This window comes from Sylvia atricapilla, chromosome 2 (genome assembly GCF_009819655.1).
Source record: "Sylvia atricapilla isolate bSylAtr1 chromosome 2, bSylAtr1.pri, whole genome shotgun sequence".
NCBI lineage: Eukaryota > Metazoa > Chordata > Aves > Passeriformes > Sylviidae > Sylvia > Sylvia atricapilla.
Window position 1 is genome coordinate 55,541,134 of NC_089141.1, and position 18,390 is coordinate 55,559,523.

Genomic DNA, 18,390 nt, shown 5'->3' on the forward strand with positions numbered 1-18,390 from the left:
AATGAAGAATGGGATCTTGCCAGCCTACATCTGCCTACTTTCCAGGGCTGTGTAATCATGCAACTAATTAAGCTAATGCATGCCTTCTTGATTTACATTGAACTAAACACCTGAATTGTACTAATTGTATTCTTCCTGAAACCTTAGTGCACACATTCTTTTCCCTATTTTCTTCTGCTCAACAAGAAGAAACAAACAGTAATGCAGTACTATTAGTAATGGTAGAATAAGTGCTTGTTAAAACAATATTTGGGCACCCTAAAATTTTCTTTTTAAAGATCTTCCTCCATAAATATTCTTTACAGTTGTAAATACTGCAGCTGTGTCCCTGTTTGCTTGTATAATTTGTATGCATTTTTTCAGTTGTGATGCATGAAATCATGCTGGTTGCATCTTTAGTAAATGTATTCTATGTGGAATGATCCACTGAATGCTTAAAAGGGCTTAGTAGAGAGGTTGATTCCTTGTCACCACATGCAACAAGGAGGAATTCCATTTATTTCTATTATGAAGGTGTAAAATCCTGTAAGGAATGCCCAGCTCTGCTGAAACATTCCCAAAAGGATAAGAACTACTTGATCTGGGGATGTTTGAAGAATGGAAATATAGACTATTTTTTAAAGTAAAAATTTCATCCCTTTATGCCTGCAGGATGTTAACCTGGAATCAAAGTCGGTTTTTCTGGTTTTTCCACCTTTTTGTACCTGGAGTATTAAAATAAGCATTGCATTTTATGTGAGAGAATTAGATATGAGTTCACCCTGTCAGGGCCAGAGATAAATAAAGCAAAGAGGTTAAAAGTCTGTTCCCCTGCACATGAGGCAGCTCAACTCCATTGGAAACCAGAGTTTCTTTGCCATTCCTGAGGCAGAAATTTGCTTTTGTTGCTGTGAGCCTCACAAAGGAACTTTCTGGCAAGCAGTCCTGAATGGGAGGCACTGACACCTCCCGTGCCCTTCAGGAATTTTAATGAAGTTAACCCTGTCAGGATACAAAAGTAAGCTGCTGTATTAAAAGACCATCCACTCTCTGGCCAATTTGCAGTGTTCCAGTGTCAGTTACAGGGCAGGAATATCTACGGCCAAAAAATATTAACTGCATCTCAGTTGCATCCCAGTAGGCATTAAGGAAAAAGGCCTTCACATTTTACTGGAAGTTGTCACTCATTAATTATTTTTCTATTCAAAGCTAGAAATATTTTCAAGCTTGTCTGACTTCTGCTTACAAATTCTAAAAGGTACTTCCTAACCTGTAACTATGAGGTTTTTTTCTGCCAGCAGCTAAGTCTGAGTACATGTTCTGGCCTCATGTTCTGTTTTAGAGAGTCAGCTTTTTACACAACTGTAATGGAGGTTTGGACAGTAAAAGCTGCTGGCTCAATCTCTTGCATAAACCTGCCAGGAATAAATAACATTTCAAGTGGGACAAGACAGGAGGAGATTAAATTCCCTCTCTTTCCGTGTCTCCACAGTAAATACAACTTGAAGAATTTTAGTCTTTAGTTAGTTGTAGCAGACTTGAAGAATGAAGAGCTGATGTGTGGCTTAAAATACTTGGGGAAATGTTGTTAATACTCTGAAACGTGAATGACTGAATAATAGACCTACTGAAATGTTCATTTCAGTTGACTTTGCTAAGTGTTCGTACTCATTACATTGGATCCTATTATAAATGTGTTAATAATAGAGCTATTGATATACATCCAATGCAGATGTACTTTGTATAGTCCTTGCTATGATATAGAAGTGCACAGTTGTGCTGCCTGGGACTCTCTCTGACTGGTGACTCTTCTTTTTAAAGTTGCTTTGTTTTTTGGTTTTTTTTTTTTTCCTCAGTTGCTACAATTTAGGATTAAGATTACTGGATGCTAAAATGTCATTAAGGTCACTTGCACAAAGTCACCTGAAGCTGAATTCGATAATGCATTTGGTCAGCTTTAATCAGGGAGCCTGAGAGACTTTCCACGCAATACATTATAAGAAAATTAATTCTAAACTCAGAAAGGAAAGTACTGTATTGTTAAAATAACTCATATGTTAGAATGAAATATGGATATGTGTGGGACATCAATAATTTTAATAATAGAGTACAGCATCCATCTTCATAATTCCCATGCTTTTATTGTGGGTTATTTTCTAATGGGTTCATGCAAGTTCGTCTCTTCCCATAGCTGTCACAGTGTCTTGTAGGGGCAACACACAGTGTATCTGGGTCAGCTCTGCGATCCCCAACAAATAGAGCCTCTGTCTCTTACTGAGGGATTATAAAAGTGTCAGAAGTATGCCAGTGTTTCTTTCTTTACTCTCCAGGGGTTAATGTTATTTAATTAGATGATTTCACATCAGAATTCAAAAGAATTCAATCCCATGTCCACTTAACTGGCATGAGTATCGTTTTATATCCACTTCCAAAATAGTTAAGATTTGTTTAGTACACAATTTATCATAGTTTGTCTGACCAGCTGAAGTCTAGACGAAACTTCCAGCTTTTGACCCATCTTCACAGTGGCCACTATTGCAGATTGGTATGTGTCTAATGGCTGTTAACATAAATATGGCACAGATGTAGAACACCTGGTTTCACTGTGTTGTTGAGTGTGGTAAATCATGTAATGGACTTCTTTGAGCCTCTTTATCTTCTTTATGAAGGATGATAAGATCACTTCGTTTCCAAACTGAGTATGTTTGTGTCAGTTTTCCCTATGTAGTTTGCTCTTAGAATCCCAGCGTTGTCAGGGGGAAAAAGAAAAAGTGTAGCCGTGTAAAACCATTTTGGCATACATTCATATTTTTCAGAAGGAACTGATCTAGAGCAAGTTGTTCAGATACCATCTGTCTCTCACTGAATGTAAAATTAGTGTTTAGGTCTATTCCTGCCTGGCTGCCCTTACTGTCAAGGGTTAATGGATGTGTTAGAGGCAGGACCACAAAATTAAGTCAAAGCATTAACGAGTCGTGGTATTTGTGATTGTTTCTTAATTTCCCTTTTTCTTTAGCACTCTTTCATGCCTTTGCCTCTTAAGAAAAGCACATTCCTTTGGCATCTTTCTGACCTAACTGTTCATATTCTTCTCACACAAAATTTTTGTTTGTTTCATTGAATTTGGAAGACCTACAGAGCCTGCAGCACAAAGTCCCATTACCTATTGCTGTAAGTGCCTGAGAATATAGAAAGAAAATGAGAGAACAAAAATATTTGAAACCAGAGACTAAGATCATTGATGATTACTGGTAACTAGGACTCTACAGAGAATAAAATAAGAATCATATATTCCAGGAGAGGATGGCAGTTGTGCTTCTTCTGTGATGAAGACTTTGAAGAAAAACCTGCTCAAACAGGGAGTGGAAAAGTGCTTTCGTACTCTGATTGTGAATCACCAATACATATAAACAAGTTTAGATAATTTACAATTAAAACATGTGTGCCTTGAATCTTTTGGAAATAGTGGTTATTTTGGAAATCAAAAGGAACTTTCAGAGGGAAAAATTCAGTTTTTCCAGCTATTGTACTCTGACTTGTGCTTCATAGCTGGAGCTCAAAGCTTCAAGGCTGAATTTGTGTGTTGTTTCACAAAGCCATAATACGCACACCAGGCAGTATGGAATCTGCACAATGATGCAGTAATGAATAGTGCCTTTCAGTGCATGTATAGCTAGGAAGAGCACAGATTTCTCTCAGGAAGGGGTGATTAATCAAAACTTGTTGAAAGAAACAAAGTTCACAGAAGTCTTGCAATTAGATTCAAATGGAAAATATTCAGGAGAGGACAGGTCAACTTTTAAACAAGGAAACAATTTATATATTTGAAAAATACCCATCATAACATTAGTAAAAAACTCATTGTAGAAATTACAGTCAGACAAGCTTGGCAAAGCTACTGTGGATTTTAGGTTTGCTTAAGTCCCTTTTCTGCTTTTAGCACTCGTTTTTCTTGTCTTCCTTCTCACTCCAGACAAACTAGATATTTCCTGCTGAGTGTTCTTCAGTTTCTCAGATTTCAGTTTTGGATTCTGGCCCTTAAATCTACCTTTCCAATAGTTTCTAATGTCAAGAATTCCTCCAGTCCTCAGAGGGGTCACTTACCTATGGCTCTTCCATCTCTTTACATTTGTCACGCCGAAGAATGTATCATTGTCCAAAAGTTTTTCTCTTCAGTCTTTTCCTCATCCTCCCTCTGATTTCATGTCAAGGCTCATTGATTTACTGTTTATTTATTTGTAAAATATATCTTAAATTCTACTATAGATATTTGGTAGTCTGACTTCTAGTTTATAGAGATGCTTTCAGAATAGAGACAAGTTGTTGGCTGTAAAATTACCTTGAAACTTGTAAAATTACCTTGCTTAGATATGGGAATGGGAAGGAGAAAAGTCTGACAAGTCACTAAGGGTATAATTATCTAAGAGCCAAAGAAAAACCAGGAAAGCACATCCAGAAGATTCTCTTCAGAGGATTCTACAGTGTGCTAATATAATGCCGTTTCCAAGTAAATGGTAAATTTGAAAAACAATTACCCCTGCAAACTGGTGCTAATAAAAATTGGTTGTTATTCAGATTTAGCAAAATTCTAATACCTTTTGACTGCATACGTGATACTTTAAAGAAAAGTAGATGAAATTGCTGAAGTTTACTGGTATGACACTTACACATCTTTTACACACCACGTTTACCCCAATGGTGGTGTTCCATTCCAGTATCATTGGATTTTCAATTATGTTATCCGTTCAGCCATTAACTATACATAACAAGAAAAATAGTGAAGAACTCACATTCTTAAGCTATGATAGATTGTAGCCCTTGTTTCTTTTCTTCTTTCTCAGTCAGTGTTTTTCAAAGTTTTAACAGAAATTAAATGTTGGATGTTTGCTGTCCTTTTAAGAAGAGAAAGCAAAAAAACCATTATAAGACAGAATATTTTCTATTTACCACATGCCATTTCAAAGTTACAAATACCTACTTTAATCAGATCTAATCAGATCAATACTGTTGTAAAATAAGTTTATATTAGAAACTTGTTTAGTGCATGTGTACTAGAAACACTATTTGTGAATAACATATACTTGAGAAAGATATACTCTTTTGTCTACAGACCTTTTCACTGAAGGTTTAAAACATTCTTGTATTTCATAATGTTTAGTGGAATTTTTCAATGGAAAAACTTGACAAAAGTAGAATATGATCTTTGCATCACTGGTTATAGTTATGTTTGTTTCATAGAGCTTTCTTTTACAGAAGGAATATTTTTCTGTAAGGAGTATGGAAGCATGAACATGTAAATTTTTTGCCTAATTTCATGTTTTTCGTTATAGAATAATGTTTTGTTTCATGCAGCTGAAACTATCGTTTTGGTTTTATAATTTTGTTTTAAGATAAATTCAGCAATTTTTGTTAACCAAGGTTTCTGGTAGTCTTTAAATCCACCAGTTATGCAAAAAAAGAATGGTTTACTTTGGAGGAAATCTCTTGAACCAAAAAAGTATATAACCCTAAGGGTAACATGCTGTTGTGGTTACATGTTTCTCCCTATACAAATGTTAAATGGATGTAATTTATCAGATTAGATCTTGATTTTACACTAATGACATGGTTCACAGAGGATGTATTGTACCTCTTTGAATTGATATAAATTCTGTAAAGGGAAAGAAAATGATGTTTTGAATAGCTGCCAGGACAGTGTTGTTAGAGCACATGTTTTCAGTTCAAAAACATGTGTGGAATTCATGTCAGCAGTGAGTCTTCAAGAGTGAATTCAAGGATTAAGCTGCTCTACAGTGAAAACCCTGAAAATGCCAGTGAACTTCTGAGAAGGCAATAAATTGTAGTTATTGGGACACATAAATTCATTGGAGAATTAAATGTATTATGGTAGATAAGAAGAAAGTTAATTTTAAGTGGTTAGAGACATTAATTTTCCATCTCAGTCACTGGGTTTGTTAAAAAACCATAAAGCGGCACTAAGTTATAGAAGATTAGTAAGGGGCAGTTCACACATGATTCATTGATTTACTACATGACTCAGAGTTCATGACAGGAAGGAGTATTTTTGCCTTCAGTCACCCACTTAAATCCAGCCCCAGCCTAAAGTGACTCAGCCCTGACCATCTGGCAGCTGTTGGGTGTTCAGCTGTGCCGTGAATCAGCGGCGAAAGTGCCATCAGCGGACAGATCTAGGAAACCCAGCACAGGAGAACTTCTCTGGTCCAGGCAGCGACACTGAGGATTGTGTGAGCCCATCATTTGAACTGGCCGTTTGCTGACCAGTCTCATCTCTTTAGTCCCTCTTTAGTTCATGAAAGGAACATTAGTCTACCATCAGTAGGGAACATGGGACTGCAGTTGGGTGCACATGAAATGTGTAAATGGAAGTGTAGTGCTGTGGATATACATTCTGGGAAGTGTTTGAACTGCAGGTGATTCTCTCTACAGGGGGATTTTGAGTTATGTTGGGCAGTTATCAGGAAGCAATTTCTAGTGTGGGTATGAACAGAATGCAGAGGGGTTCAGATGTGTCAGTAGTCTTAGTTTGGGTGTGGGTCTAATGTGCCACTCAGGAGCCGTGTTTTACTCTGTTCTATTCTGCGGTGCAATGTTGCATTTACTGAGCTAATGCTGGTCCTACAGCTACTCAGCACACCTAGTATGTTATTATTTGGTTGTTAGGGTATTTTCTTTACTATAAGAGATATTTACATCTCTCTTCCTCTCTTTTACAGATAACCATTGAGAGAGAAAGTGGTTTGGATGTCAGCTCCCCCAAACATGGAAAAGTGGATCCAGACAACATGCCACATGTTGGTGGAAATATGTGGGCTGGTGGAACAGGTTTTTCATTGTTTTTTGTTTTGTTTTGTTTTTAATTATCATTGACAAATATCTAAGGGAGATGCTGTGCCAGTCAAAAATGGTTTATACAAAGCTGTCCTCTGCCTAGAGTTGTTTTACCCAATACAGGGTTGCTTTATTGCCAGTGAAGGAAGAGAAAAGAAGTATTCATAATGTCTAACTTAAACTGTATGTAGCAGATCTCTTCTTCAATTATATATTTTTTTGTTTATTTTTACTGGCCATACAGAGAAGAAGCTTGCAGCTGCAGAAACTAGGCTGATTCATTTGCCATTCTCTTAGATATCCCTGTAGCTGCAAAAATTTAGGCAGCGTAGGCAAGAGGTGCACAGAACAGGCAAAGTATCTCCTAATAGGTCATGATAGTAATCACTAGATAAAGTGATTTGGAAGCAGTGTAAACCAACAAATTCTAAGGACAATACAGAGTCTGGGACCAGGAGCTTTGAGGAGATGTAAAAGATTTATATTTTCTATACACTTTGTACAGCGTAGAAATCATCATGAATCTTGTCTCAAAGAACTATAAACACAAGTATTCCATGGGAGCTCTTCTTTACCGTGGTAGCTGTTTTGTTTTGAAAACCTTTGACAAATATTTCAACTGGGCATTGTTAGCAACATTTTTGGAACATGTGTAGATAACAATGGAAGCTTTAAAGAAAATGTGTTCTTATTCTTTTATCGAATGTACATTCTTGTTTTTTTATCTCAACCATCCTAGGTGGGAGAGACACTGCTGGGTTAGGTGGCAAAGGTGGGCCATATCGACTGGACGCTGGCCACAGGGTTTACCAAGTATCCCAAGCTGAAAAGGATGCTGTTCCTGAGGAAGTTAAGAGAGCTGCTCGAGAGATGGGTGAAAAGGCCTTTAAACGGAGGTAGTGGGAAAGTCTTTCTTTTCTTTTCTATTTCCCAGAGAATTTGAAAAAGATGGTTGAGAAGAATTTTTTTTCTGAACTGCGTTTATCAGCTACCTTACCCTGTTCATTATCACTTAACAGGGATTACCAGCACATGTTTAGCTGTTCTTGACAAGATGTGTGGAATGTTTTGTTGAATTAAGCCACAATGTTAAAATGACTGTGTGATTTAGTAGAATAAAACATAGCTAGATGGAGAAGAAGATTGAGGTAAATATTTATCTTTTTAAAAAGAAATAGATTATATGAAAATTTCTTTGAATTAGGATGAATATAGATTGTATGTTGTTAGGAATTAATCACTTAACAAGTGTCTTCCAAAATGGACCACTGCAAGCAAATTGCTTCTGGCTGAAAGATCTGTAGGCAGATGGTTAGAGCATGTTGCTAATAACATTGTGGGTTTGATCCCTGTATGAGCCATTCACTTAAGAGCTGGACATGATGATCTTTGTGCGTCCCTTCCACCTCGGAATATTCTGTGGTTCTGTAATTTGAAGGTTCAGCAGCTAATTAACACGAACAGCATGTCTTCCCAGCATGAGTGTAATGTGTGATTACTCATCAGCTCTTCCCCAGAACATGCATAGAGATTCAGATTTCTTCCACCAACTGAACTCTCAAGTCAATCTCTGGTATTTTGTATTTAAAAAAAAACCCAAAAAATTCCCCTTCTTCAATTTGCTTCTGAGCTGCTTCATAATAGAAACAATGGATATGTATGGTCTTGGATACTGTATATGTCTGTGCATATGTCCCTATACACACATGGCATGCTTTGATGAGTTTCTACTGTGTGTGATTTACTAGACAGAGAAAAGGGAAAATTCCTGACTAATGCTACATGCTGTGGGAACAGTGCAGCTATGCCCTGTAAAATCTGAGTATCGGTACATGAGGTAACAACACCTGTCCTGCAAAACCCAAGTGGGCTGGCACGTACCATCTGCAAATGTATTATGAAACCACGTTTGACTTTGATCATTATTCTGTACCCCTTGTATAGTTGTGGGAACTAACAGATAATAGGGAGGTTGGAGTCCTCAGACTGACAAAAAAAAAAAAAAAAAAAAGCAAGCAAACTGCGGATTTCACGGCTTTGTTTATACAGGACTTTCTGGAAAGGAGAAATTTCATATAAAAGTTACTGATGCTTTCCTGGCTAGATAGTATTTCTAGTGGTAAACATTTCTAATTGCCCTATTTGACCAAAATGAAATTAACTACTACTCTGGAATAGATGCAGTATTTTTCATGCTATTTTTCTGAACTACCTTTCACTTTGGATTGATGCAGAATGCAATGAAGTAAAGCAGCATGCGAGGTTCTTTTTATTTGAAACAAAATGTTTCTTTTATGGTTCTGAAGATACGGAACTCTGTTGGCAGGATTCATGAAATTAAATGTGCATCACTGGAAGTTACTTTTTCCTGCCTCTAATGAATAAGAGTTGGCTATAACAACAAAACTTGAAGTAGCAAAAGACATCATGATAGAGAAAACAAAGACTTGATGTTTGATTTTAATATAATCTCCAAAGGGTTGGTCTAAACAGCAGTTCTCAGGTATACTTTATGGTCCAGGCAATTACCTTATGATAGTGTTACAAAATTTGCCATCAGAAATAATAGTAGCCTATACATACTTTACTATCCATTCAGTGCAGTTAAAAACGCAGTATTTTTTCAACATTGGGAGTGAGATTATTCTGTTACAAAGTGCTTGTTTGAAGTGAACTGGGCACACATAGGCCAATATGGCTTAGCTCAGGACTGAACCCAGCCACATGCTGGTGGGTGGGGTGGGCACGTACACAACCACTGCCTCTCTGCATGATGTTGGGTCATGGCAAATACTGAACAGTGAGCACTCCCGACATGTCTGCCTGTCCCCTAGCTCATTCTTCACTGTTGGACCTCTGTAATTACATTCCAGTGGTGAATTTCACCTGTTCTGCTAAGCTGTGTCATTTAAAAGGTGATACAAAACTTGAAATGGACTTATCTTTTCTCTTTATAAAGAAAGCATGTATCTTTTTTCATGGTGCAGGTGTGCTCTCTGTTACAGGCCTCTGGACAAGATAGTGCATGACTGGTTTTCTATGGGGGAGCACATTTTTGTTAATGTTCATTTAAAACTTCTTTACTTCACGGTTTCTTCATTTAATGAAGCACAAAGATAAGTATTTGAGACAGTTAGTATTTGTAGGTCTTCAAGGACAGATTTTATAGTGTCTTTACTTAACCTGTGTGTTGAAGCATGAATCAGGATGTATTTAAAATACTCTGACAGTAAAGTAATGAATAGACACTCGTGATCCTTTTATCTACAGATAGCAACACCTGAGCCAACAAAACCTTTCAGATTTGATCACATTTTTCAGAACCTCTGATTTACTTCTCAAACTTTAAATCAGATTAGGAGAGAGTGATAGATTAGTAACTTTAATAAATTTTAATGTGATACAATCCCTGTAGACACTGATGAACATCTGCGTTATCAAAAATTCAGAAAAGCAGCTGCCACTTCTCTGATTCATCTCTTCTGTGTGCTTGTTGCAGTCTAAATTTCCCTGTTGTCAAGTAAATAAACTTCTATTTTGCATACCTAAATGGAAAGAGGTGTTTGTTTCCTAAACTGTTCTTAGCTCTTTGTTCTTTCCTTTAGATTGAAAGAGATTCAGATGAGTGAATATGATGCATCAACTTATGAAAGGTTCTCTGGAGCAGTCCGACGTCAAGTTCAATCACTCCGCATCATCTTGGACAATCTGCAGGTAATCGTAGGTTCTCTGATAAAGGAACACAGGGAGGTCATTACATTAGGCCCCCAAATACTATCCTGCTAATATCCTGTTAACATCTGGTGGTCATACCTTTGAAGGCTAAAAGCAGGTTCAGGGTATAATCAGTTAAGAAAAACAGTTTCATATTACTGTTTTAAAAGGCAGCCTACAAGTGGAACCCCGTGCTCATCTCTACAAGTTACAGTATTCCCATTCCACACCTTACAGAGATTACTTACTCAGGAGCACGGTTTTATGACAGAAAATACTACTACACATTATGAAAAGAATTTGTGAAGGTGCATAGAGCCCAGTCTTTGTCTTTACCTCCAGTTCAAAAGAGTATTTTTTAGCTGTGAAGTGCAAATGTAGATATTAAAAGAGGCACCCACTCCAGGCAAGAGCTTTACTGCATATGCAGCTGAAAACATGGATTTTTCTCAGGTCTGTTTTTAACTCTTGCTAATAAAAATAGGTATAGGTCAAATCTCCTAAGTGGAAACTCACTAAAACTACCCGTTTGCCTTTCTTCTGGTAACTGGTGTGGTGATTGTCATGGGTTTTTTTGATACTAGTGTTCATATACAGGGTAAATAAAATTGTAAGTGCATTGTTTCTAGGAGACATCTTCTAATCTTCAGTGAAAATTAAAGGGAAAGTGATTTACTCCTTATAAGACATATTTGATTATAAATATTTCTGTTGAGGGCTACTAACCACTAGTGTATATATACCTTAGTTTATTAGTCACTGTGCTGTGTGTTAAGCAATAAAACTGAAATACAGGAAGAAATCACTCTGTATGATGAACAGCCTCCTGGACAAAGAAATCAAATCCCCTCATATTGCAAGTAAGAAGGGTAATATTTCTTTGCCTTATTTATCCTTTTAAACCTATTTAGCTAGAATAGCATTACTATAATCACATATATACACAGAGAACCGTTAGCCAGTTTTATTATGAATGTACCAATTCAGACAACTCCTCCTGTAATGAAGGTTTAAGTTGGTCATGATTAGGTGATTCATGCACTTAGCGTGTGACTCAGTTCAGGACACAGACTTTTGGCTTATAAAGACAGGTCTCTGTTGAAAACGACTTGGATGTAAATCTCTTTTTTTCTACAACATTTATATCTAGGTGGGGTTTTTGCCATGTTTCTAGCACACGTGCTATTGGAGGTATCCTCTGGGTATGAATTCAATAAGTGAATCTTCAGTTTGAAGTCTTTTTTTGAGTCTTCCTTATCTGTCCCTTGGAGCCAAAATTCTTATGTTCAGGGATCATGTTAATCATAATAAAAATTAATATATTTTAATATAAGGAGGCATATCATCTTGCTTTTTTAAAAAAGGTCATTTTAATATCAAGCAAAGTCTTACAAGCTGCAGTGTTTCATGGGACTTTGGTAACTTCCTTCCAAAACCTGGATCAGCTAACCACAAAGATAGGAAATGTAATTTATGATGAAAAAACCAATTTACTGAATTTGAAAAAGCTAGGCTTAGAATAAGAGCAATAGTGAAAGTAAAATTTTTACTTTATGAATTTTTATATTAATTTTGGTAGGGATTTTATTACAAGATGAACTAGGAAAATGAAGATAAATGATAATAGAATTTAGTTGCAAAATGCCTTTTGTTAATAAGGAAACTGAGTACAAATACATTTCATGTGATATTTTTGAGAAGGGAAGAAAAGTTGCTTGAATTCTTCAGCTTGGTAATTAATCCAGCCCTCATGAAGTACTGTGCATCTGTCTCCCATTATTTTCTCTATAGTCCTGTGTACATCATGAGTTCTCAACTAGAACAGTTTTCTTTCTGTTAGCAGTCAGTCATTCCTCATATCTCAAAAAAGAAACTGATGGCAAAGTTCATTGCAGTAAAATTTGCAACTCAAATGTCTCTGTGTTTTAACTTTGTGAAAATCACAAATTACCTGTTCAGTAGAGAACGTGTTTCACTTTTTAAAAATGTTTGAATTTACTTTGTTTCAAACTGTGTTCACATAATCAAAACACATTGCCCATGTTTATTTAACCTGGATTTTCTCTTCAATATATGCCTTTTTATTGTTATTTTTATGGGTTTGTTTAAAAGATATTCATTTGATTAAATTTTTATCTCCCTAGAATCAAGAGACTGGGATTAAGGCCCAGTTGTCTATGGCTCGCCAAAATTTAGTAGCAGCAGAAAGAGATATAGGCAGATCCTTGAAAGTGATACATAAACATAGTCTGAGAATGTAATTTCATTGTTCATTTTGCTTTTTATAAATCGCTGATCTCTGTCAGCTCTTTGAACAACGTTATCAACACGTAATGAGTTTTTGTTTATCTTCTGTAGAAGTAGCAATGCCAGAAGTCCAGGAAATCCTGTCGCTGATGGGCTCTTTCTTCTCTCCCCTGAAGCTTGTCTGTCTGAACTCCAAATTCAAAAGGTTATGGTCACTCAGTCACTCAGAAAGACCTTCTTTAATGTTATGTGACTTGCTTTCCAGAAAGTACTTTTCTCGTTATTGATTATTGCAGAGAGAATTAGGGTCAACTTTAGCTTCTGTGCTAGTCCCTGTAGCTACACAGTGTCATTTGGGCCCCTACGTTTAAACTGGGCAAACTGAGCCCAAGTTACCGAGCCTACTGGGCACTGTCTGGTTTAGACCATGTAGGAATGGTCTGGTCATAGCAGCAAGAGTAAAATAGTAGAAGTTCTATCATAAGCATGGCTTGGAGAGCTGGAAATATGAAAAACCCTGAGCCCTGTCAGTAGTAGTTTCGTGATCTCAGCAGCTAAGGGAACATTACACAAATATTTTCCCAGAAACAAATGCAGACCACAACTTGCAGTGTTTAATACATCCTCTATCATTACAAGCTACATATTTAGACATGATAACTTCACATACACAACCTTTTCTCTGACATTTACAGACATAACAGCTGATTTTTTTTTGTTTGTTTGTGTTTTTTTGTTTGTTTTGGTTTTTTGTAAATATGCTTATGACATCTTCTAGAGAAAAGAATTACTGTAGTGGTGCACTGTGATCAGTCACCACCATACTGATAAGATACAGTATCTAGCACATTTTTCTAATTTCGAAAGCAGCACAATGAATATGTTTTTCCATCAATATGGTTGCAGTATATTGGAATTGTAACATTGTATGTCATTTCTAGTCAAATATCAAAACAAAGTGTATATGTAGTAGTTATGGTTTTACCTTAAAATTGTAAAGACTTTTAAACTTAAGTTGGTTTTAAATGTGTGAAAATTGCATATGAAAAAGGATTTAAGTCTCTCTGTAGTATGTAGAATGTGTGCATTGTGTAACACCCTTGCTTAAGGGGATTATTTTTTCAGCATTTATAAAAGGAAACAAATTCTTAGTAGTTCTGCATGGAAGAGGCAGACACTAAGTAGCCTGATTTTAGCATTATTTTGGAAAGAGGCAGGATGGGATTTTGTTAGCATCCTTTCATATTTTAGGATAGAATGTCAACTCCATGTTGCTCCAATAAAATTTCAGCTCAAATTCTGGCTTTTGTTGAATAAACTTCCAGTGGTATTAACTGTTTTTAGCTGCATCTAAAATGGCTATAAAAGCCATTTTCTTCTCACTCTGCTGTTCCTTGAACATCAAATAGCTGCAAAGATAAAGCATTGTAAATGAAAAGAATGGTGAAACTAGTTGAGAATTTGCTCAGTGATGCTCAAACTTTATAATCTTATAATCTTCTGTTGTATGTCCCTCCTGCCTACTAAAAGCAAGCAAATGTCAAAAATCTGACAAAATGCCAGTGCTAAGGAAGAGATAAGGATCTACCTCTGTTCCACCACTTAGAGTGGCTGAGTAGGAACAAAGCCATCTCATCTGCATCATCCTGGAAGGTGCATGATTCATTTTAAACAGGCTTTGCTTACTTAGCAGCATGTTTTCTCCCAGAGTATTTTTTAATAGTTAATTGGAGTGTCAAAATTTGCCTCTGGGCTTCTCACAGCAGGAAAACTCCTACAGTGTGACATTTTGGTGGGACATGTAGAGGTCACTGGGAATTTGCAGGTGAATGTTACACAGCTCTGAAGGCAACAAGGGAATCAGTGATCCTATGGAAGAAGGGATTTAGCTTTCATCCCAGGCATATTTAATGGTCGTAGAATTTCCTGTTGATGATACAAACTCATGGATGCCCCACTACCAAAGCAGCTTAAAGTTCAGTTGACCATGGCACCATTAAAATGTATCAGAGAACTGGCTGAATTCTCAACCTCAGAAATCTTTTCCACTTTCTCTTCTGTGATTTACTAAGAGGCTGAGGTTTCCATGTTTTTTGGGAAACATTGTTTTTGCTTCCCATCAGGAAGCATCTGTAAAACTTTTGATTTTGTTAATCAAAACATTTTTTGTGGCTTTGTAGTCTTTCTGCCCACTTATTTTCATGGGCAAGTAGTCCATTAATCCTGAGTAAATATAGGCAACAGTCACAAGTCCAGAACTCCTTCTCTAGCCACTGAAACAAAACCCCATACGTTTAGTCTAAAGCGAAATCAAAGATTCTCTGAACTTGAAGAAGTCATTACCTGTCTATACAAAACTATAAAGATTCATCCTTTCAAATCCCAGGCCTGCAGTTTACTGAGGATTTGTAATATAAGACTTCCTGCTCATGAGAGAGGAATTGATTTTCATCCCTGAAAGTCAATGTTTAAAGCCGTTTGTGTCCTGTTGGATATTTGATTTCCCTCCAGTTGCTGGCCAGCAATTTGCTGACAGAGCAAAAGCATTATATGTATACAAATTCAAAATTGTCTTTCCTTGTTGGGCTTACTACTAGGATAAGCAATTTTATCATGAAGATTTTAAAATATTAAATAAAGCATAAACCCCAAATATACAGAGTTTGCTGTCTTTAGAGGGATATTATGTACTATGTATTATGATGAAGCTGTCCTTTGAGAACATGCTTAAATATGTTCCTTTTAATATTATAACATTTGAGTATTCAATCTTAACTGCATGCTCTGTGTACAGGAGTTCCATGAACATTTGAATTCATTAATTGTAAATTAATTGTAATGTATTTTCATCAAGTCAGGCTGTAGATAATCAATGTCTTTTAGTTAAAAATGAAAGAAGTGTTTATTGGACTGTCTCTTGAATATCGCTATTTTAAAAATAGGCGTTTTTTTAAATATGTAAGTAGCTTATACTGTTAATACTGTTTCAAAAGCAACCATTTACCATTGCCTAAAGTGGATAAAGTGCATACTGTTTAGTTTTTTAAGTCACCTAATGACTTTTTCTTATTCTGTGTGGATTGAAAACGCCTAACAAATGGTCAGTTATGTGTGTCCCTGCAGTTGTATGTATTTCTGAACAGGCTTGCCACACACATTTTCAGCATATTTGCAAGAGGAAAGGTTAACATTTCTGCAGTTCCCAGTTCAACTCCCATATATGAAACTACTGAAAAGCACCAAATTACAGAGGGAACATGTTCTTTGTCAGTGTTGATTTTTCTTTCAGAGAAGAAGACCAGGACAGCTGTGAACATGTTTGGATTTGACTTATGCCAAAACTATCACATCATTACAAAGAAATGAATGTGTATGTCATGTGCAGTAGGTCTTAGATTGTCTAACATACACTCCCATCACTGAGGAATCTTTTCTGTTGTAGGCCAAGGGTAAAGAAAGACAGTGGCTGAGACACCAAGCTGTTGGAGAGCTAGATGATGCCAAAATCATTGATGGACTGACAGGAGAAAAAGCCATATATAAACGACGTGGAGAACATGAGCCACAAGTAAGTATCCTACAAGAAACAGGGAGAGGTGGAGAAAAGCTTTACCGGGTTGCTGATTTCCTAGTGGCTGTACGGTGTCTGTGTTTGGAGTTTGAGTACATTATATGGATGAAAAACTCAGAAAAATATCTTTGGCTTGGGATGCCCCTGACACAGAGGCAACCACAGAATGGAAAATTTGCTATTCCTCTTCATATAGTCTTGCATAAATATTTCCTGTTGGCCACCCTTAGAAAGAGGACACGAATCTAGGCAGTGCTAAGTTTTGACCCAATGCAGCAGTTTTTTATGCTCTTATTTTATATTTTAATAATCAGAAGGCTATTAGCAGAAAACATTTACTTTGTTTGCTTTTACAGAAAAAAAGGAAAACATTTTCTCACTAACCTAATTTTTGTTAACAAACATGCTGATCACCTAGGAAGCTTTAAAAAAAAAGTGCTTTACAGATGTATTTTCCTGATTCCATGGTATGAAAATAATTTTAACTTGCACAGATGCTTGGACTTACACGAATAAAAATTATGATGGAGAAAAAAACGTGTGAGGATAAGCCATTAAGATATGATAAAGTTGACTGTCCTATGGCCTGATTCAGCCATTCCTTAGAAGGCTTTGCAGTTAGACCTATGTGAGTCAGCAACAGAAAAACCACTTGAATCAGACCAACTAAACCTGGCCAAAGCTAGTGTGGCTGGTCCATAATAATTAACAGTAATGCTTAATGACAGATGGCAATTTTTAAGTACACTAAGTCATTTTTTTGAATGGCTGAGAACAGCATCTTTTTGCATGTCAGCTACCCACATGCGATAAATCCCTGGTATTATTTTTTATGCTATTTGGTCCTTATGTTGCTTTGAATGATTTATGGAATTTGGCACTGCTTGTGTGAAAGATCAGTAATAGAAAAGTGATTGGATCCTCAATTCTCATTAGTTTCAAAATGTGTTTACTCAATGTATCAGTTTTAAGGCTTTATAAAAATAACTCAGTTAGGAAACAAAAAAGGACACCTTTAAGTGTGTGCATAAAGACCAAAATAAATGTAGGATTTAATGGGCTTTCTCTTCTTTTGTTTCTGGGAGGGCAGGGATACCAGAGTCTATTAAAAGAATAATTAGAAGAATAAAATACATAAATCCTTTACAGGTAAAAGGAATATTTTAGCTATTTGTTTATATTGTGACTGGGTTTTTTTTTGTCAGATCACCTTTAATAGCCTCCTACTGGAATCCAGACACATCTCATTGCATGCTAAATACAACACCTCCCTAGAATGTACTATGCCAAAAATTGCTAGAACAGATGGGATTTGTTTTCAGGAAAAAATAATGGTTTCAGCATTAGAATGAAGATGGAACTAGTAGTTAATCAGAACAAGATTTCAAACATTTTTTGAATGTTATTAACCTCAGCAGACAAGTTTTTACAGTCATATACAGTCCCAGTTAGTACTGCATGCCAAAGAAAAGCATTTTCATTATGAGCCTTGGCAGAAGAAACAAATTTAAGAGTTTCTGTACTGAAATAAAATGCTAAGAATCAAAACTGAAACAGAAAAAGTATTTTCCTGACAAGCTTGTGTGGAATTTTTTAAGATATTTTGTTTCCAATCATTGAAGGTAAGGGAAAACAGTGAGCTATCTGTCAAAGAACTGATTTGAAATAGCAAAATAGTTGGGTTTTTTGTTCTTGAAAGAAAAACAGCAACAAAGCCAAACAATGTTTGCTGAATAAAATTTTCTTGATTTGCAAAGCACATTGGGTTCTCTTTCTGAAATGTTTTATCTTTCCTGATGTTTGGCTTTCCCATTTCTATTGGGCTTAGTTGTGTTGTGTTTCCTTGCCAGCTGGGGAGCCCCCAGCAGAAGCCCAAGCGCCTGCGCCTGGTGGTGGATGTTTCCGGCAGCATGTACCGCTTCAACGGCGTGGATGGGCGGCTGGAGCGCTCCATGGAGGCCGTCTGCATGGTCATGGAAGCCTTTGAGAATTATGAGCACAAATTCAAGGTAATTGCAGCTGGGCTGGGA

At 36.5% G+C, this 18,390-nt stretch overlaps 1 protein-coding gene across 1 annotated transcript in view; it reads left to right on the forward strand.

Annotated features, from left to right (window-relative positions):
* VWA8 (von Willebrand factor A domain containing 8) overlaps positions 1-18,390 on the forward strand; it is a 183,655-nt gene that overhangs the window by 152,227 nt on the left and 13,038 nt on the right. The window contains exons 38-42 of the mRNA XM_066313338.1: positions 6,714-6,822; positions 7,568-7,724; positions 10,434-10,542; positions 16,232-16,357; positions 18,211-18,369. Of these exons, the coding sequence (XP_066169435.1) occupies positions 6,714-6,822; positions 7,568-7,724; positions 10,434-10,542; positions 16,232-16,357; positions 18,211-18,369 (660 nt within the window). The remainder of the gene's footprint in view (positions 1-6,713; positions 6,823-7,567; positions 7,725-10,433; positions 10,543-16,231; positions 16,358-18,210; positions 18,370-18,390) is intronic.